The sequence below is a fragment of the Heterodontus francisci genome, chromosome 20, assembly GCF_036365525.1.
Source record: "Heterodontus francisci isolate sHetFra1 chromosome 20, sHetFra1.hap1, whole genome shotgun sequence".
NCBI classification, from domain to species: Eukaryota; Metazoa; Chordata; class Chondrichthyes; order Heterodontiformes; family Heterodontidae; genus Heterodontus; species Heterodontus francisci.
In genome coordinates this window covers 11293790-11315529 of record NC_090390.1, presented here as the reverse complement: position 1 = coordinate 11315529, position 21740 = coordinate 11293790, and the positions used below count along the sequence as shown (strand labels likewise).

The 21740-nt window shown below is 42.8% G+C and overlaps 1 protein-coding gene across 1 annotated transcript in view; it reads right to left on the bottom strand.

The window, feature by feature from the left end:
* Window positions 1–563: 563 nt before the first annotated feature.
* eif4e1c (eukaryotic translation initiation factor 4E family member 1c) overlaps window positions 564–21740 on the bottom strand; it is a 44346-nt gene continuing 23169 nt past the window's right edge. Inside the window, exons 3-7 of the mRNA XM_068052383.1 lie at window positions 13966–14061; window positions 10448–10511; window positions 9117–9230; window positions 4579–4718; window positions 564–2826 (exon numbers count right to left, since the gene is read on the bottom strand). Of these exons, the coding sequence (XP_067908484.1) occupies window positions 2712–2826; window positions 4579–4718; window positions 9117–9230; window positions 10448–10511; window positions 13966–14061 (529 nt within the window). The 3' untranslated portion in view covers window positions 564–2711. The remainder of the gene's footprint in view (window positions 2827–4578; window positions 4719–9116; window positions 9231–10447; window positions 10512–13965; window positions 14062–21740) is intronic.

Sequence of the window (21740 nt, the reverse complement as noted above, 5' to 3'; positions counted from 1 at the left end):
GGAAGGTGGGGATGTAAGGGAATATGGGATTAATGTAGGATTAGTATAAATGGCTGGTTGTTGGTCGGCACTGACTCGGTGGGCCGAAAGGCCAGTTTCAGTGCAGTATCTCTCTATGATTCTATGATGTCCAACCCCTCTTCAAGCCCAAACAGTGCAAGTTTCTTTGGAGTCTCAAATTCATTTATTTTTTTTTTTAAATTGCACCATGTATAACTTGCTGTTAAAACAGCTTTTGATTCCTTAGAAGAGTGTGTCTCTGGAGTAGCCTTTCCTAGACAAGCTGGCAGTGTTTACAGACTGAGACTTGTAGCATTGACCCCAGGATACATGATCACAGCCCTCCAGTCTGTACCATCAGCAATTTAAGACTAAAAATGAGTATAGTACAAAGTACACAGAAGTTACAACAAAATCAGCCCGTGTCAGCATTTACTCTCCACACAACTGAAGAGTTCTAATCACATTACCACATCCTGTTCCCACATCCCTTCATCCACTGATCTAATCTAATCTCCAATGGAGACAGTTTCTGTAACAATCAGAATTCCCAGCCTCATTCATTTAAAAAAAAATTCTGACCATAGGCTTTATTCATTTGGGATGGCATAATTAATTTCGACTGATATACAAGTGCATCTTCAAGGCCATTTGGTTAAATCTTTATTACCAGTCATTAGGTCTCCCAGTAGCTCAGGGTCAGCATCTTGGTGTCACTTATTAGACAATCCTCGTGGCAAACACAGAACTGGAGGTTGAGCGAAAGTATGCAGAGAACTCTCCTGCACACACACTGCTGTCCAGGTATAACTCCATCATCTCGCCTGTTTTCGCGCAAGTCTGGACAGTAATTGGTGAACTAGCCGACTATGAGATCCAGCTGAGCTAGTGTCTACCTCCACCTAGCATCATTAGATATGCACTTCCGCAGGAACCCTAGTGAGATTCCCATTCTATCCCAGATTAGGAGTGGATTCACTCTTCTATTGTGCTGGCTGAAGATTCTGGGCAGAGTTTAAAAACCATTCAGTTCGTTATGGACAAATGAGTGAAAAGGCAATTTCCAACAGAAATGTATATTAAATCAAATAATCAGTTAAAGACTAACATGGCTAGAATACACAATCAATTAGTGACAGTAGCAAAGTAATTCACAAATTGTTCCAATATTAGCATTTATTACCAAGTTCTGGAATTCATACAGTTGCACAATACCAAATGAGAAAATACTGGTGAAAGGATGGTCAAAGCATCAGTTTTCCTGCTCATCAGGCAATATCCCTAATTTATAATTTTGATTTCATCTGCTGTGAAAAGCCATACATATCCAATCACTGAACCTCAAATAAGGATAGCTGTTCAACATCCTTTTAAAAACAGCAAATTAAATTCACAGCAATGCTTTTAACCGCTAAATACATTAAGAAAATAATATTTTCTATGGAATAGTTCCAGATGCTAACAAGTTCACCTCAAAATGCAAGTGATCAAAATCAACACAGGGCTGCAGACCAAACATTAACAGGAATGTTTCTGGGCACTCAGTTTATTAGAGGGTAACAAAGAAATGCAGAATATGAGGAAAAGCAGCAGTAAACTCCAAGTCCTTTGAAGTAAGTTTAAACAGCTGTGAGGGGGGAGGGGGGGGGCGCGGTGGCAGGTGAGAGAAACAGCATAACAAAGCTAGGCTGTTTTCAACTAGTAACATGATTTGGATTGGCCCCCACATCTTACAATGGCTAATGTAGGTTTTAGAATTCAACATTACATCTATTACGAAAGCTCGACAAAGTACCCTTTCTGTTTTTTCTCTCCCGGTATCTACTCTGCTTATTACGGGGCTCCTAATAATGACACTGCCATGTAAATGTAAACTGGATAATGAACATCACATTCCCAGGGACAGTCCCGGGAAGGGAAGGGCATGGGCATTAGCATTTGCCTCCCATTCTGAGTTCAGATCCACCTTTAGGGAGTGAGTGGTGAGCTCTCACACTGGGGCACAAATTCCCACCTCTAATGAACTCAGTCTGACTGAGGAGACCAAAACAATCATCCTAGCACAAGCGCATGCCCTTCAGTTAAACAGCATGATTGACATGGCTGCGACAGATTTCACTTCCTCACATGTGGCAGGCCACTCCTTAATGAGTGCTTTATACAAGGAAAGGCTCCTATAGATGTAGTCTGTAAATACTGCAGATTTAACAATTCAAGTGTACCAACTGGTCAGCTGTTAGTTTGAGACACACGCACTACTCTCACCATTACCAACTAAAATCCAAAACAGTTCTCAGCATGCTACAAGTTTGGCCAATCTCAGGGAAAATGTTCACTGCAGCCTGCCCTTTGCCAGCACTGAAGTGGAGCAGTGTGAGCACCAAGCCACCGGCAACTTGTGTTAAGCTAGTGATTGGCTAGAAACGGCTGTCAGAATTGAAATTGTGTAGTCTGTTCATCAGCTAGTGTTAAATTTGAGCCCTACAAATCAAGAAGAAAAAATTCTATTGACCCAGTTGGAAAGCTTCCTCCATCCTCCTTTCATTTGCCAATAGAAACAGAATCTGATCGGCTGCAAGGATATCTCAGAACATGGCTCGTTCAGCTCCTGCTTGATGCAAGTTTGTGTGTTGACAGATCCAATGTTTTAGTTATTTTTACCCATATTACCAGATGAATTTCAGTTCGTTCGCTGTATTTGAGACTGTTCCTTAAACAGAGAACAGGTTCTTTGTTGTGGATCCACTTTTGCTAGATGTGTCATCATGTGACTGATAACCAATAAGAGCTTTCAAAGACAGTCCTAAACGTTCTTTGTACAATTGCCTGTAAAATACATTTAATTTGTTTATAAAATACCAAAAATTAATGCAGAGTGAAAGTCGTAGGTACTACTAACATTTAAGGTGAGCACTATTCTGTAATAGGGAATGCTGGGAGTTCATCAGCATGCGAGAGAGAAAAAAAGGTCAATTTCAGGTGAAATGCTTCATCAGAATTAGGATGCTGGGTCCCACCCAAAATATTAATCTGTATTTTTAAGCTTCATTTTCTGACCTGCTTTTGTCTCAGATTTCTAGCTCAAGGCTTGTCCCTTCATCTCGCCTATCTGAATTACTGCATAGTTTTACCTTCAGTGATTGTCTGCTTCCATACTGGCACTGGAGAAGGTCTGCAACAGCACGCCTCATTTCCCTTTAGCCAACTAGGAATTTTGTAAAGGTCCTTGGCTGAAGCCCGATGAGCAGCAAAGCTCCCATTAAAGGCTCAGTTGTTGAAGGCAGTGCATTGGTGATGGGCCACATTGAACAGAAGGTTCCAGGCTGGACCCCTGCTCAGTTAGCTCTCTTCTAGCTGGGCCAGCAGCTAAGGACATGCACTGTGTCTCAGGGCCCCTGGACTAAGGAGAAAAAAAATAAATGCAGACCAGCTCCTATTCATTATTCAGTAAGTCTTACCGGTCACCTGCTGTGGACAAGTAAAGACAATCCAGTGAGGTGCTGGTGGAATTGTTGCCCAGCAAGAGTTGGCACCATCAAGACAGAGTATCAAACCAATGAATCCAGCACAAAACTTGGCCCCATTATCAACAGATTCTGGGCAACCCCCAACAAGCAGGAAATGAATGCCTCAGCCGGGGTCAACCCACCCTCAGAGGAGGTACTGGATCACCTGGAAGCATACCCCAACTTCACCCATATAGGAAGGGAATGGGTGAATCACCAGGGCTCAATCGTACACTGATCTGTTATGCGGAACTGAACAGCGTTGGGAACCTGGTGAATTACTATACAGATATAGCCCAACTAGTCTGTGTGGGGGGGTTTATCCTCCACACAACTCTGCCTACGCACATTTACCAACCCGCTTCCTTCAATATCTTTTCTTGCATCCACCTATCCAATCGAATCTTGAATGTCCAGTTTCTGCCTCAATCATTAACTTTAGAAGTAAATTCCACAGCTTCTCAACTCTGAAATCCCACCACTGCAGCTGGAATTGAAAGCTATTCTTAGTAATGGTGCCACGAAACTATCGATTTGGTTCACTAAAGTCCTTTTTAGGGAAGGAAATCTGCTATCCTTACCTGGTCTGGCCTACATGTTACTCCAGACCCACAGCAATATAGTTGACTCTTAACTACCCTCTGAAATGGCCTAGCAAGCCAGTCATTTGTTAAGAGCAATTAGGGATGGGCAACAAATGCTGGCCTTGATAGCGATGCCTACATCCATGAAGAAATAAAAAAAACTCTATTCTCTGTTCTAAATCTCTATTTAATCTTGCATCTACAGACCCTTGTTCTAGAACCTTCAACTGGGAACTCTGGCTTTGATGTACTCTGACCTATACTTCAATAACTTTAAACATTTCTGTCATAATTAACATGTAATCTGTGCTGACAATGAATAAAGACCCAATTTTTCAAGTCTTCATATTTTGATGCCCTTATACAAATAGCACACATCCTGGGAAGACCCAAAACAGGGCAAAGGGAGAGTAAAATAGAAGTCACTGCATTATACAGAACAACCCACCCCATACTTGAATACTGAGGACTGCAACATTGGCACTTACCCTATTGAAACAACTGCTTCTCTGTTTTGGCAGTTCCCTGTCCAGATTGCTATTTTGTCACCTTTTGGCCTGACATTTACAACTGCTCCACACACCTCGTCACTATACTCATCGAAGGCCTCCCCAATCAGACACAGGAGCTGGCACACAGACAGGAACAGGAAAAGGACAGTTACTCTCTGTACTGTATTGTCTTCATGGATCAAGATTGTTATACAAAAACTCCAGCAGGCCATGCTGCAGATATCTAGGCCACTAGCAATACATAAAGTTTTGGAATTTTTCTGCCATAGTAAAGTGAGTTAATAGTGTACAACGGAACACAGAGCAGATTCAGGATGGGTAGATACAGCATAATGCTCCATCCGCACAGTCCCATCAAACTTTACCAGACAGCCACAGCACAGGGCAGGACAGAGTAAAATTCCCTCTAAACTGTCCCATAAGGCACTGAAGAGCAGCATATAAGTGATGGAACACTGATCCTTCATGAGATCCAAGATTGCTAATGTTGCCAAATGATAGGGCAATTCTGTGGATATAGGTCACAAAACAAGGGTTTTAGTTGAGACTATCCAAAACCAGCCACTCAGGGTCCTTTCAGCCAGACGAGAGACCTTCACCCTGTGTTGGATTCAATTTGTCCTTGAAGTGAAAGAACCAACACCAACTCCTCTCACTCTTAGCTTCATACAGATAGCCTCAGTACTGCCTGGTGAAAGACTCAAATGTTCAGCGAAATAGATTCATCTTTAACCATGCATCTTCAAATATTCAAAGAGAAGGCTTTGTATCTCTACTAATTAACTTTATTCCTACATATAAAAAAGGGAGATAGAACAAGTCCAAGGATCTATAGACCAGTTAGCTTAATGACGGTGGTGGACAATTCAAAAAATGTTACAGAAAAACTTTTAAAAACTGAAAATGCAATAAAAGGATATTCAACACAGATCATGCTTGACTAATCCTACTGAATTCTATATAGTAACAAAGTAGACAAGGATAATGTAGATGTAATACATTTAGATTTGGACTTGAATTGGAAATACAATCAGGTTTTGTAGATTGAGGAGGATGTCGACAAAATAACAGGAAGACACGAATAAACTTGCAGAATGGGCATATAAATTGGCAAAAGAATTTCAATATAGGTAAGTGAGAGTTAGTACATTTTGGTAGGAGGAACGAGGAAGCCACATACTCCTTGGAAAGTAGTTGAAATGGGGTATACGAGCAGAGGGGTGCAAATACACAAACCACGAACAGTAGCAATGCAGGTCAATAAAGCATAAAAATTACAAACAAATCACTGGAATTCATTTCTAGAGGGATAGAATTGAATTAGAATTAGAACATTACAGCGCAGTACAGGCCCTTCGGCCCTCGATGTTGCGCCGACCTGTGAAACCATCTGACCTACACTATTCCATTTTCATCCATGTGTCTATCCAATGTCCACTTAAATGCCCTTAAAGTTGGCGAATCTACTACTGCTGCAGGCAGGGCGTTCCACGCCCTTACTACTCTCTGAGTAAAGAAACTACCTCTCACATCTGTCCTATATCTATCACCCCTCAACTTGAAGCTATGTCCCCTCGTGTTTGCCATCACCATCCGAGGAAAAAGACGCTCACTATCCACCCTATCTAACCCTCTGATTATCTTATATGTCTCTATTAAGTCACCTCTCCTCCTCCTTCTCTCCAACGAAAACAACCTCAAGTCCCTCAGCCTTTCCTCGTTAGACCTTCCCTCCATACCAGGCAACATCCTAGTAAATCTCCTCTGCACCCTTTCCATAGCTTCCACATCCTTCCTATAATGCGGTGACCAGAACTGCACGCAATACTCCAGGTGCGGTCTCACCAGAGTTTTGTACAGCTGCAGCATGACCTCGTGGCTCCGAAACTCGACCCCCCCTACTAATAAAAGCTAACACACCATATGCCTTCTTAACAGCCCTATTAACCTGGTTAGCAACCTTCAGGGATTTATGCACCTGGACACCAAGATCTCTCTGTTCATCTACACTACCAAGAATCTTCCCATTAGCCCAGTACTCTGCATTCCTGTTACTCCTTCCAAAGTGAATCACCTCGCACTTTTCCGCATTAAACTCCATTTGCCATCTCTCAGCCCAGCTCTGCAGCCTATCTATGTCCCTCTGTACCCTACAACATCCTTCGGCACTATCCACAACTCCACCGACCTTAGTGTCATCTGCAAATTTACTAACCCACCCTTCTACACCCTCTTCCAGGTCATTTATAAAAATGACAAACAGCAGTGGCCCCAAAACAGATCCTTGCGGTACACCACTAGTAACTAAACTCCAGGATGAACATTTGCCATCAACCACCACCCTCTGTCTTCTTTCAGCTAGCCAATTTCTGATCCAAAGCGCTAAATCACCTTCAACCCCATACTTCCGTATTTTCTGCAATAGCCTACCGTGGGGAACCTTATCAAACGCCTTACTGAAATCCATATACACCACATCCACCTGTTTGGTCACCTTCTCGAAAAACTCAATAAGGTTTGTGAGGCACGACCTACCCGTCACAAAACCGTGCTGACTATCTCTAATGTACTTATTCTTTTCAAGATGATTATAAATCCTGTCTCTTATAACCTTTTCCAACATTTTACCCACAACCGAAGTAAGGCTCACAGGTCTATAATTACCAGGGCTGTCTCTACTCCCCTTCTTGAACAAGGGGACAACATTTGCAATCCTCCAGTCTTCCAGCACTATTCCTGTCGACAATGACGACATAAAGATCAAGGACAAAGGCTCTGCAATCTCCTCCCTAGCTTCCCAGAGAATCCTAGGATAAATCCCATCTGGCCCAGGGGACTTATCTATTTTCACACTTTCCAAAATTGCTAACACCTCCTCCTTGTGAACCTCAATCCCATCTAGCCTCGTAGCCTGAATCTCAGTATTCTCAACAACATTTTCTTTCTCTACTGTAAATACTGACGCAAAATATTCATTTAACACTTCCCCTATCTCCTCTGATTCCACACACAACTTCCCACTACTATCCTTGATTGGCCCTAATCTAACTCTAGTCATTCTTTTATTCCTGATATACCTATAGAAAGCCTATCAGGGTTTTCCCTGATCCAATCCACCAATGACTTCTCGTGTCCTCTCCTTGCTCTTCTTAGCTCTCCCTTTAGATCCTTCCTGGCTAGCTTGTAGCTCTCAAGCGCCCTAACTGAGCCTTCACGTCTCATCCTAACATAAGCCTTCTTCTTCCTCTTGACAAGCGCTTCAACTTCTTTAGTAAACCACAGCTCCCTCGCACGACAACTTCCTCCCTGCCTCACAGGTACATACTTATCAAGGACACGCAGTAGCTGCTCCTTGAATAAGCTCCACATTTCGATTGTTCCCATCCCCTGCAGTTTCCTTCCCCATCCTACGCATCCTAAATCTTGCCTAATCGCATCATAATTTCCTTTCCCCCAGTTATAATTCTTGCCCTGCGGTATATACCTGTCCCTGCCCATCGCTAAGGTAAACCTAACCGAATTGTGATCACTATCACCAAAGTGCTCACCTACATCTAAATCTAACACCTGGCCGGGTTCATTTCCCAGTACCAAATCCAATGTGGCATCGCCCCTGGTTGGCCTGTCTACATACTGTGTCAGAAAACCCTCCTGCACACACTGGACAAAAACTGACCCATCTAAAGTACTCGAACTATAGTATTTCCAGTCGATATTTGGAAAGTTAAAGTCCCCCATAACAACTACCCTGTTACTCTCACCCCTGTCGAAAAGCAGAGAAGTTATGCTAAAGTTGTATAGAACTTAATTAGACTATACTTGGGAGTACTGTGCATAGTTCTGGTCTCCCTATTATAAAAAGGATATAGAGGCACCGGAAAAGGTATAAAAAAGATTTACTATATTGATGCAGAACCAAGAAAGAATGCTAATCAGAAAAGTCTGAACAGGGGTTCTTTTCTATAGATAAGAGAAGGCTGATCTGATAGGGTCTTTAAGATTATGAAGGGGTTTGATAGGCCAAACATCATGATGCTTCCTCTTGTGTGGGAGACTAGTAGTGGCCATAAATATATGATGGTTAGCTATAAACCCAATGGAGAATTCAGGAGAAAATTCTTTACCCAGACAACAGTTAGAATGCAGATTTTGCTATTGCAGGAGTAGTGAGGCAAATAGCATAGATGCATTGAAGCAGCAGCTAAATAAACAATGGAAAAGGAATAAAAGGATTTGCTAATAAGGGTGAGATGAAAATGGATCAGAGGGGGCTCATGTGGAGCACATATAAAGACCAGATGAGCCTAATAGCCTGTTTCTGTGCTGTAAATTTCAATGTCACTGTATAACTGACGTTTATTTTATTCCAGTACCAATCCAAGTGAGTTTAAAGTCAAGAATAAAAGCCAATTACAGCTGAGCTCAAAATTCAAAACTCTACAAGGTATGCCAAGAGTGTGGTCTACATGAAGGGGAAGAGGAAAATATTTATTGGCTAGTAGAACTGCAATTACCGTTTCCAGCCAGTATCGGTCCAGGTCATTGTGCCTCTGCTGCTTGTTAAGTGTCATCAGCCACCTTCCTCCTTTTTTATTTTTATCATCTTCCCACATCGGTTTAATACCATCCTGTTAAAATAGTCACATCATAAAGAGTTGTTAGTATGATTTCACTGATAATACTGAGCATTGTCAGGAAGTGTAAAAGGAAACCACACCTCCCCTCACCCTCCCCAAGACCCCTACCATATCCTGCAAGCTCCAGCCACTAACTATACAAACTATTTTCCTGGAATAGAAACAGGTTCAACTGGCAAATTCACAGACCCCATGTTTCACTGACTACATCATTTGAACCAATGAATTACTCAACAAATTTCTTGTCACTTGGTCACCTATTTTTTAATCCATAAATCTAACCAAATTAACCAAAACTTTTCAAATGAATGTTGAAGCCAGAATGAGATGCAAACTTGACTGTTGTTTTGAAAATACTTACATGATCCAATGCCATCCTGGAGTAATGCACGGTACAGTGCTCATTAACAGCCATTCCCATTCAGCAAAAACTATTATTCACACAGAACAATAAATCTCCTTTATCACCCCAATAAAGTGTGGAGGGACATTTGGATATAAACAACAAGATGCTATCACTAAGCGACTAATAAGCTTGATTGTCAAAACCCAACTGGTTCACTGATGTCATTTAGGGAAGGGAATCTGCCTTCTTACCCAGTTTGGTTAATACAAGACTTCAGTTCCACACCAACGTGGCTGACTACAGTTAAAAATGCATCAAATTTAATCAGCTTCCATCCAACAAGTCAGGCACTGTACAGTCAATTACCTGTCGCCTTTCAGGAGTGACAACTGATGGAAGCTAGGCTCTACTCTGACGGCCCCACCTTGCACCTCACCTGACCCGAGCCAACAGTATTTGGCACAGTGAGCTAAATATAGAGTAGGGCTTCCCCCAGCAATGAGCTACTCCAGGAGCTACCCCATACCTGTAACACCCACAAAGACATATCCAGCATAAGGCTCTTAGTTTGATCACTGGCCCGTGCTGAACAAGTCAGGAGCTGCATTGTTCTGTTCCCCATGTTGAGTTTCAATAGAACTCTGCACTCAGGGACCGATAGTTAAGTGCACTGGATTAAAAGTGAAATTGTTTGATTTTGTCAATAAATCTGATCCCATTTGGTTTGCCTCCCTTTAGTCTCCAGGAAGTGAATTCCATCCCAACAATCCAGAAAACAGAAAATCAATCAAATCATTGCTGCTGTATCTTATCTTAGCACAAAACACTGCTTTTGCTGTCAAACTTGATAAAGATCTCTTACCTTAAACAAACAATAATCACACCCAAACAAAAGTTTACTAGGTTGCTGTATATGATTATATAACCTATAGAAAGGAAACAAAAGCACATTCAGACATTCAAATATTATTAGCAACAGTGCCCAAAACTATATTCAGTACTCGAGGTGGGCAATACCAGTGCCCAGAAATATATAGAAAACTCTAGGTAAGGGGGGTACAAGTGCTCAGAACTGTATCCTGTGCTCAATACCCTATCCAGTGCTCTAGTGGAGGTACCAGTGCCCAGAAGTGTATCCAGTGCTCTAGGTGGGAGGAGTGGGGTGGAAGTAGTGCCCAGCACTGTATCCAGTGCTGTAGTTCGGTGGAGGTTCCAGTGCCTAGAATATCCACTGTCAGTACACAGTGCCATTATTCTCCCCTGGCATTTGTGCTCTACCCCTATGACCTTACATCCCAGGATCCTGTTAACTTTCCTCAGGATTGCCACACCCTGCATGTGGTTTCAATGAGTCAACCATTTCCCCCAGAACCCTCTTCTGTGTTGTGGCCTTTAACTAGTCATTTATTTTAAATCCCCAGTGTTTATTTCAATTCCCTCATCCCAGGACCATGTACTTCACATATTGAACACCATTTGTGACTCATAACTCCATCTGCCAACCTACCCGATTTTCATATCCCCTTTCACAATTCCATTCTACTGTAGGGTTATTATCCCAAACATGATGCTCACTAATGTTTTCCCCAAAACAGAGAGAGATTATTGGGACTGTAGTTCCCTGGTTTGTAGCTTTGCCCCTTATGAATTACTGTTACGAATCCCGCAACACTAATCCTGTTAGACAAGGATAGTATCAGCAATGTGCCCAAATTCTGCTGGCAACTCCTTTAAATACCCTTGTAATAAATCCATTTGGACCTCATCCTTTGTCTCAGTCCCAGAACATCACTGCAGAAGTTGCTCATGGTAGTGTCCTAGGCCGAACCATCTTCAGCTGCTTCATCAATGACCTTCCCTCCATCATAAGCTCAGACGTGGGGATGTTCGCTGATGATTGCACAATGTTCAGCACCATTCGCGACTCCTCAGATACTGAAGCAGCCCATATCCATATGCAACAAGACCTAGACAACATCCAGGCTTGGGCTCTAAAGTGGCAAGTAACATTTTAGCCACAGAAGTGCCAGGCAATGACCATCTCAAACAAGAGAGAATCTAACCATCTCCCCTTGATGTTCAATGGCATTACCATCGCTGAATCCCCCACCATCAATATCCTGGGTGTCACCATTGACGAGAAACTGAACTGGACCAGTCACGTAAATGCTGCGACCACAAGAGCAGGTCAGAGGCTGGGAATTCTGCGGAGAGCAACTCACCTCCTGTCTCCCCAATGCCTGTCCGCCATCTACAAGGCACAAGTCAGGAGTGTGATGGATTACTCACCACTTGCCTGGATGGGTGCAGCTCCAACAACACTCAAGAAGCTCGACACCATCCAGGACATAGCAGCCTGCTTGAATGGCACCCCATCCACCACCTTCAACATTTACTCCCTCCACTACTGACGAACAGTGGCAGCAGTGTGTACCATATACAAAACGCACTACAGCAACTCACCAAGCCTCCTTCAACAGCACCTTCCAAACCAGTGACCTCCACCACCTAGAAGAACAGGAGCAGCGGATGCATGGGAACACCACCACCTGCAAGTTCCCCTCCAAGCCCCACACCATCCTGACTTGGAAATATATCGCCGTCCCTTCACTCACTAGGTCAAAACCGTGGAACTCCCTTCCTAACAGCACTGTTGGTGTACCTACATCCAAGGACTGCAGCAGTTCAAGAAAGCAGCTCACCACTACCTTCTTGAGGACAATTAGGGATGGGCAATAAATGCTGGCCTAGCCAGCGAGGCCCACATCCCAGGAAGAATTAAAAAAAGCCCATCAGTTGCCACCTCATCACAGTGTAATTTAAACAGGAGGAAAAACAGTAGCCGCAATGGCAAAAAAAAAAATGTAGATTGCATGGTGCTCCCTCTCAGCTCACTGGGATTGATTGGCTCTAGCTAGCTAATCAGATCAAAGTCCAGGCTTCTTCTCAGCTGGTGCATAACAGCAGAGCTCAGCACACCCATTCTACAGAAAGGAGGATTCATACAGCCTCTTATCGCTGTCCAGTGATCCCGTGAGGCCTGTTTCTACCATTCAATGAGACCATGGCTGATCTGTATGTAAACTCCATCTATCCATCTCAGTGCTGTAACCCTTAATACCCTCGCCAAACAAAAATCTATCAATCTCAGTTTTTAAATTTTCAATTCATCCCCAGCCTCAGCAGATTTTTGGGGAGTGTTTTTCAGATTTTCATTACCCTTTGTGTAAAGAAGTGCTTCCTGACATCACCACTGAATGGCCTAGATCTAAAGTTAGGCCTCCTTGTTGTGGACTTCTCCAAAGGAAATTATTTCTATCTACCCTACCAATACTTTAATCATCATAAACACCTCAATTAAATCAAGGCTTACACTCTAGTGCAGTACTGAGGGAGCACTGCACTCTTGGAGGTGCCGTTTTTTGGATGTCATTAAATCAACACCCCATCTACTTGCTTAGATGGATGCAAAAGATAGAAGAAAAAAGGGGGAGTTATCCCCAGTGTCTTGGCCAATATTTATCTCTCAATCAAAACCACAAAAAAATTATCTGGTCATTACCACATTGCTGTTTGTGGGAGCTTGCTGTGCACATACTGGCTGCTGTATTTCCTGCATGACAACAGTGACTAAACTTCAAAAAATACTTCATTTGGCTGAAAAGCTTTTTGAGACGTCCGGTGGTCGTGAAAGGCGCTTTATAAATGCAGGTCCTTTTCTTTCACATGTTAAATGCAGGATTGGTTTCATCAGGTGCCACACCCCCTAATCAAATAATTAGCTGAGAGCTTGCCATTATTGCCAATTCAAGAACAGTCACTTGAGTACTGGAGGACTGCCAACCTATGTGGATTGAATCTTGGGAAGATTCAGAACCTGTAGCAGGGCAAGTTATATGGCAAAAAACATCTCCACCATTATGTAAGGCAACTTATATAATTGACAGCAAATATGAGACAATGCAGTATTGAGAGTAGAAAAGATTAAGGGGTGATCTAATTGAAGTGAACAGCTCACATTCCAGATCCTCTCCCTTCCCACCAAAAAGAAACTAATCTGCCAATGCAATTTTGCATTGTCTCATCTATATTAACAAACTTGTTAATAATTGGCTGAGTGTGTCTTGCATCACGGTGCAGATATGTTGCATCCATTTCCTCTCCCTTCACTCCCTCCACATCCCACTCCCCAAAAGTTCTGATTCCTGCCAGGGTACAATCCACAGGGGCTGGGAGCTCCACAGTACCATCACATGACTGTTGATCTCCTCCCCCAATAAACAACTGCAGCTTTGTATTCTCCTGCCATAATTTACTTTCTACAAAGGTAAAAACAAGACACCGGCACATTTCAGTCTTCATAATATAAATCATACTTACGCCCAAAAGTCTTCAACAGTATCAAATTTAGCAATAAGCCGCAAATTCTCTGTCCAACCTTTGGTCTTATCATTTTTAAAATACCATAGAGCCCATCTGCAACACAAAGCAGAAGCAGTTAGCAGGGGCCACATCCCTACAGACTGTAGCACCAAATTAACAGGGGGCCAGAACCCTTCAGACTATAGCGCCAGATTAACCGGAGGCCAGACCCTCTGCAGGCTTGGTACCAGATTAACAGGAGCTGGTGTTGCAAGGTATTATTGCTATTTGTCAATGAAGTGGAATCTTAGGGATAATTGTGTGGGTAACAGAAAAACACACTGGTGTAATAATGCTCATGTGAGGCAGGGGTAGGGATAAACAAGAATATAAGGAAGTCTTGCTACAATGCTACAGGGCTTTGGTGAAACTATACCTGGAGCACTGTGCAGAGCTTTGGTCTCCATATTTAAAAGAGGATACACTTGCCTTGGAGGCAGTCCAGTGAAGGTTCACTAGATTGGTTCCTGGATGAGAGGGTTGTTTGATGACAGGCTGAGTAAATTGGGCCTATACTTTCTGGAGTTTAGAAGAACGAGAGGTGATCTCATTGAAATATACAAGATTCTGAAGGGCCTTGACAAGGTAGACTCCGAGTGTTGTTTCCCTGGCTAGGAAATCTAGAACACGGGGGGCACAACCTCATGATTAGGGGTTAATCATTTAGAACAGAGAGCAGGAGAATTTCTTCACTCAGAGGGTTGTGAATCTTACAAATTTTCTACCCCAGAAGGTTGTGGATGCTCTATTGTTGAGTATATTTAAGGCAGAGATAAACAGATTTTTAGTCTCAGGGAATCAAAGACTATAGGCCCAATTTACTCAGTCTATCATAAGACAACCCTCTCATCCAGGAACCAATCTAGCAAACCTTCACTGAACTGCCTCCAAAGCAAGTGTATCCTTTTTAAAATATGGAGACCAAAACTGTGCACAGTGCTCCAGGTGTGGTTTCACCAAAGTACCATTGCAGCAAGACTTCCTTATTCTGCATTGTGTGTAAAGGGAGTTTGGTAAGTGAGTGAACTTGAAGGGTGAATCTCTCTAGGCTAGTTTTTGTTTTGTTTACATCTATCAATTAATTGAAATTCCTGTTCCAGTGAAGTAGTAAGTTAGGTTAGTTGCAGTTTTAAACAAGGGTATACTATCACTCTGGGAATAGCTTAGCCAGTTAATTAGGTAGCTAGCTTAAACTGGTTTCTGAGCTGCAGCAGCGCTCTAGCAGAGCTGATAGTAATGTTTTCAGAGCATAAATTCAAGGGACTCGGTGCTGCTTGTCTGCATTGAATGCTGCTGGAGGGCACAGAGCGTTAAGGGAGTTCGGTAATTGAGGGAGTTCGGTAGGGAGGGGAACTATAAATTAAGAAAATAAATTTGAGTTGAGTGTAAAGTGGGAGTCTGGTGCACGAGGGAGGGGCTCCTTTCTTTCTTTCATCAGCCTCCAGTACCTGCCTCTCTTCGCTACAGGGGAAGTAGTTGATTGGTGAGTAATTGGTAAGTTATTTTACTTATTATTGTAATAAAAATGTTTCTGAAGTTACGTTATGGCAGGGCAGCTCGGCCAAGTGTAAAGTACGTCCTGCGGTACGTGGGAAGTCATGGACACACTACATGTCCTGGACAAACACATCTGCAGAAAGTGAAACCGGTTGCAGAAGCTTGAGCTCTGGGTTTCAGAACTCGAGCGGCGGCTGAAGTCACTGTTGTGCATCTGCGAGGCAGAAGACTACGTGGATAGCATGTTTAAGGAGGTGGTCACACCGCAGGTTAGGAGCATGCAGACAGAGAGGGAATGGGTGACCGCCAGGCAGTCTAAGAGAACCAGGCAGGCAATGCAGGTGTCCCGAGTCTATCTTGCTTGCTAATCAGTTTTCCATTTTGGATACTGGTGAGAGCAATGGTTCCTCAGGAGAGTGCAGCCAGAGCAAAGTCTGTGGCACCACAAGTGGCTCAGCTGCACAGGAAGGGAGGAAGAAGCGTGGAAGAGTAATAGTGATAGAGGGTTCGATAGTCAGGGGATCAGACAGGCATTTCTGCGGCAGCAAATGTGACTCCGGGATGGTGTGTTGCCTCCCTGGTGCCCAGGTCAAGGATGTCACGGAGCGGCTGCAGGACATCCTTCTAAGGAACGGTCAACAGCCAGAGGTCATGGTCCACATTGGTACCGATGACATAGGAAGAGGGATAAGGTCCTGAGAGCAGATTTGAGAGAGTTAGGAACAAAATTAAAAAGCAGGACCTCCAAAGCAGTAATCTCAGGATTACTCCCAGTACCACGTGCGAGTGAACATAGGAATAGGAGACTTGATCGATTGAACATGTGGCTAGAGAATTGGTGTAGTAGGGAGGGCATCAGATTTGAGGCATTGGGGCCGGATCTGGGGCAGGTGGAACCCGGAGAAGATGGACGGGCTACACCTTAACAGGACTAGAGCCAACGTCCTCGCAGGAAGGTTCGCTAGTCCTGTTGGGGAGGGTTTAAACTAGCTTGTCAGGAGGGTAGCAATCTGACGGATAGCTCAAATTGGAAGGAAGTAGAAAAGTAACAAGTGACCTTAGTCGGCAGGTGAAACAAAGGCGAGGATCAACTAGGCTTAGAATGCAGAATGTCAAGGTTAAGGGCACTGTACCTGAATGCACGCAACATTTAAAGGCTCAAATAGAGGTAAATGGGTATGTTCTAATTGCCATAACGGAAACGTGGCTACAGGGTGACCAAGACTGGGAACTGAATATTCAAGGATATTCTACATTTAGGAAAAAGGAAAAGGAGTTGTTGTTGCGCTAATAAGGGATGAGATCAGTACACTAGTAAGGGAGGATCTTGGATCAGAAGAACAAAATGTGGAATCTGTTTGGGTGGAGCTAAGAAACACCAAGGGAAGCAAACATTGGTAGGAGCTGTTTATAGGCCACCAAACAGTAGTGGTAGTGTGGGGCATGGTATTAATCAGGAGATTAGAGAAACATGTGGCATGGGTAATACAGTAATCATGGGTGAATTGAATCTGCATATAGACTGGGTAAACCTAATGAGCAGTAATGCTGTGGAAGACAAGTTTCTGGAGTGTGTTAGGGATGGTTTTCTAGAGCAGTATGTTGAGGAACTCACTAGAGAACAGGCTATTTTAGATCTAATATTATGTAAGAAGGAAGGGCTAATTAATAATCATGTTGTAAAAGAACCTTTAGGGATGAGTGACTATATATGATAGAATTTTATATTATGATTGAAAGTGAGATCGTTCAATCTGAAACCAGGGTGTTACATTTGAACAAAGGAAATTATGAAGGTATGAGGGGCAAATTGGCTGAGGTGGATTGGGAAAATACATTGAAAAGTATGATAGTACATAGGCAATGGATAGTTTTTCAAGAAATATTACATAGTTTACAGCAACTATACATTCCTTCAAGACACAAAAACCCCAAAAGTAAAGGCAGTCAACCGTGGATAACAAAGTTAAGGATTGTACAAGATTAAAAGAAAAGGCCTATAAGGTTGCCAGAAATAGTAGTAATCCTGAGGATTGGAAGGATTTTAGAATACAGCAAAGGAGAAATTGATAAAGAAAGGAGAAATGAACATGAATGAAACTGGCTAAAAGTATAAAAATGGACTGTAAAAGCTTCTACTGGTACGTAAAAAGGAAAGATTTGGCTAAGACAAATGCGGGCCCATTACAGGCAGAGTCAGAAGAATTTATAATGGGGAATAGAGAAACGGCAGAGAAGCTAAATGATTACTTTGTGCCTGTCTTCACTGAGGAAGATACAAGAAATCTCCCAGAATTAGAGATCCAAGGGATTGGGGGAAATGAGGAATTGAAGGAAATTAGTAAGACGACTGTATTGGAGAAATTAATGGGGCTGATGATTGTTAAGTCCCCAGGACCTGATATTCTACTTCCAAGAGTGTTGAAAGAGGTAGCTATAGAGATAGTGGATGCATTGATCATCTTCCAAATTTCCATAGATTCTGGAGCTGTTCCTGCAGATTAGAAGGTCGCAAATGTCACCCCAATATTTAAGGGAGGGAGAGAGAGAGAAAACAGGGAATTACAGACCTGTTAGCCTTACATCAGTAGGGAAAATGCTAGAATCGTTCTGAAGGATGTGATAAATGGACACTTGGATAATAATGATCTGATTGGGCGTCAACATGGATTTTTGAATGGGAAATCATGTTTGACGAACCTGTTGGGAGTTTTTCGAGGACGTTACAAACAGAATTGATAAAGTGGAGTGGGTGGACGTGGTATACTTGGATTTTCAGAAGGCTTTTGATAAAGTCCCCCACAGGAGGTTGGTTAGCAAAATAAAAGCACATGGGATAGGAGGTAATATACTGGTATGGATTAAGGATTGGTTAACAGGCAGAAAGCAGGGTGTAGAAATAAATGGGTCATTCTCGTGTTGGCAGGCTGTGACTAGTGGGGTATCGCAGGGATCAGCGCTTGGGCCCAAGCTGTTCACAATATATATCAATGATTTGGATGTGGCGACCAAATGTAGTATTTCCAAGTTCGCGGATGACACATAACCCAGTGGGAATGTGTTGTGAGGAAGATGCAAAGTGATTTCAAGGGGATTTGGAAAGACTTAGTGAATGGGCAAGAACGTGGTAGATGGAATATAATGTGGAAAATGTGAGGTTATCCACTTTGATAGGAGGAACAGATATGCAGAGTATTTCTTAAATGGTAAGAGATTAGAAAGTACAGATGTACAAAGGGACCTGGGTGTCCTGGTCAATAAATCACTGAAAGCCAACATGCAGGTACAGCAAGCAATTAGGAAGGCTAATGGTATGTTAGCCTTTATCGCAAGAGGATTTGGTTACAGGAGTAGTGAAGTCTTGCTTCAATTGTATGGAACCTTGGGTAGACCGCATCTGGAGTACTGTGTACTGTGTCTTGGTCCCCTTACATTAAGAATATTATTGCCACAGAGGGAGTGCAATGAAGATTTACCAGACTTGTTCCAGGGTTGGCAGGACTGTACTATGGAGAGAGACTGGGGAAACTGAGCCTGTATTCTCTAGAGTTTCAAAGAATGATAGGTGATCTCATTGAAACCTACAAAATACTTAAAGGGATAGACAGGATAGATCCAGCCAAGATGTTACCCCTGGTTGGGGAGTCTAGAACCAGGGGACACAATTTCAAAACAAAGGGGAAGCCACTTGGGACAGAGACGAGGAGAAATTTCTTTACTCAGAGGGTTGTGAATCTTTGGAATTCTCTACCCCAGAGGGCTGTGGAAGCTCAGTCAGTGAATATGTTTAAAAGCAGAGACTGACAGATTTCTAAATACAAATGACATAAGGGCATAATGCAGTAAAAAGGCATTGAGATGGATGATCAGCCATGATCATATTGAATGGCCTACTCCTGTTCCTATTCTGGTTTGTCCCTACCCCTGCCTCACATGAGCATTATTACCAGTGTGTTTTTCTGTTACCCACACAGGCGGGAAAGTGGAGTTGAGGCAGACGATCAGCCATGATCATACTGAATGACGGAGCAGGTTCCAGGGGAGCGTATGGTCTACTCCTGCTCCTATTCTATGTTCTTGTGAGGGATCTTTATTCTGCAACTGATCTGTATACTTCCCAATAAGGACCCAAAATGAATACCACTACAGTTTCAACTTTGACAGCCCTCATTTTGATCACTGAATACTTTTTGAAATATCCCCACTTATGCTGCACCGTATTGCCACATTATCTCAAAGTGCTTTCCATAATGAATCATATTTAAAGGGCAGTGACAATCCACAGAATCACAGAATTGTTAAAGCACTGAAGGAGGCTATTTGGCCCAGTGTGTCTGCGCTGGCTCTCTGAAAGAGCAATTTACTTAATACCATTCTCCTGCCTTCTCCCCGTGACCATGCACATTTTTCTTTTTCAGGTAATAATCCAAATCCCTCTTGAAGGCCTCAATTGAACCTGCCTCCACCACACTCTCAGGCAGTGCATTCCAGATCATAACCACTCACTGCGTGAAAAAGTTTTTCCTCATGTCGCTATTGCTTATTTTACCAATTACCTTAAATCTGTGCTCTCTTGTTTTCAATTCCTCCACCAATGAGAACAGTTTTTCCCCATCTACCCTGTCCAGACCCCTCATGATTTTGAATATCTCTATTAAGTTTCCTCTCAGCCTTCTCTTCAAAGAAAACAATTCCAACTTCTCCAATCTATGCATCGACCTGAAGTTCCACATCCCTGGAACCATTCTCCTGAACCATTTCTGCACACTCTCCAATGCCTTCATATCTTTCCTAAAGCTTGGCGCCCAGAACGGAACATAATACTCCAGGTGATGCCGAACCAGTGTTATAGAGTTATATAGCACAGAAACCATCATACATAAAGTCATACAGCACAGAAACCATTGACTGTGCCGGCCATACAGCACCCAACTATTCTAATCCCATATTCCTGCACATGGCTTGTATACAAGTTTAACATAACTTCCTTGCTTTTGGGCTCTATGCCCTTATTAATGAAGCCGAGGATACTGAATACCCTATTAACCACTCTCTCAACCTGTCCTGCCACCTTCAATGATTTATGCACCTATATACCCAGTCCCTCTGCTCCTGCACCCCCTTTAAAATTGCACCATTTATTTTATATTGTGTCTCTGCATTCTTCCTACCAGAATGAATCACTTCACACTTCCTCTGCATTGAATTTCATCTGCCACTTGTCTGCCCATTTCACCAGTCTAAGTCCTTTTAAAGTTTATCACTATCCTCCTCACAGTTCACAATACTTCCAAGTTTTGTATCAGCAATTTTTGAAATTGTGCCCTGCACACCAAGATCTAGATTATTAATGCCATCTAGATCAGGAAGAGCAAGGGTCCCAACACTGACCACTAGGGAACTCCACGACAAATCTTCCTCCAGTCTGAAAACCGCCCATTTGCCACTACTGTTTCCCGTCACTCAGCCAATTTCATATCCATGTTGCCACAGTCCCTTTTATTCCATGAGCTGTAACTTTGCTCACAAGTCTGTTGCGTGGCAGTCCATGTACACCACATCAACAGCATTGCCCTGATCAACCTTCTCTGTTAACTCATCAAAAAACTCCAGCAAGTTAGTTAAACACTATTTGCCCTTCACAAATCCGTGCTGGCTTTCCCAAATTAACTCACATTTGCCCAAGTAATTTTTCCCAAATTGTTTATTGAAGCTTCCCCACCACTGGGAATAAACTGACTGGCCTGTAGTTGCTAGGCTTATCTTAGCACTATTTTTTGAACAAGGGTGTAATATTTGCATTTCTCCAGCACCACCCCAAAATCTAAAGAACACTGGAAAATTATGGCCAGTGCCCCTGCAATTTCCACTCTCACTTCCCGCAGTTCCTTGCATGCATCTCATCTGGTCCTGGTGCCTTATCAACTTTAAGTACAATTAGCCTATCCAATACCTCATCAATTTCCCTTCAAGTGTCTGAATTACCTCCTCTTCCACCATGACTCGCACAGCATCTTCTTCCTTAGTAAAGACAGATACAAAGTATTCACTTAATACCTCAGCCATGCCCCCTGCCTCCATGTCAAATCCCCTCTTCGGTTCCTAATCAGCCCCACACCTCCTTTTACCACCCTTTTACTATTAATATGCCCATAGAAGACTTTTGGATTCCTTTTTATATTAGCTGTCAGTCTCTTTGCTTCTCTTATTTACCTTTTCACTTCCCCTCTGAACCT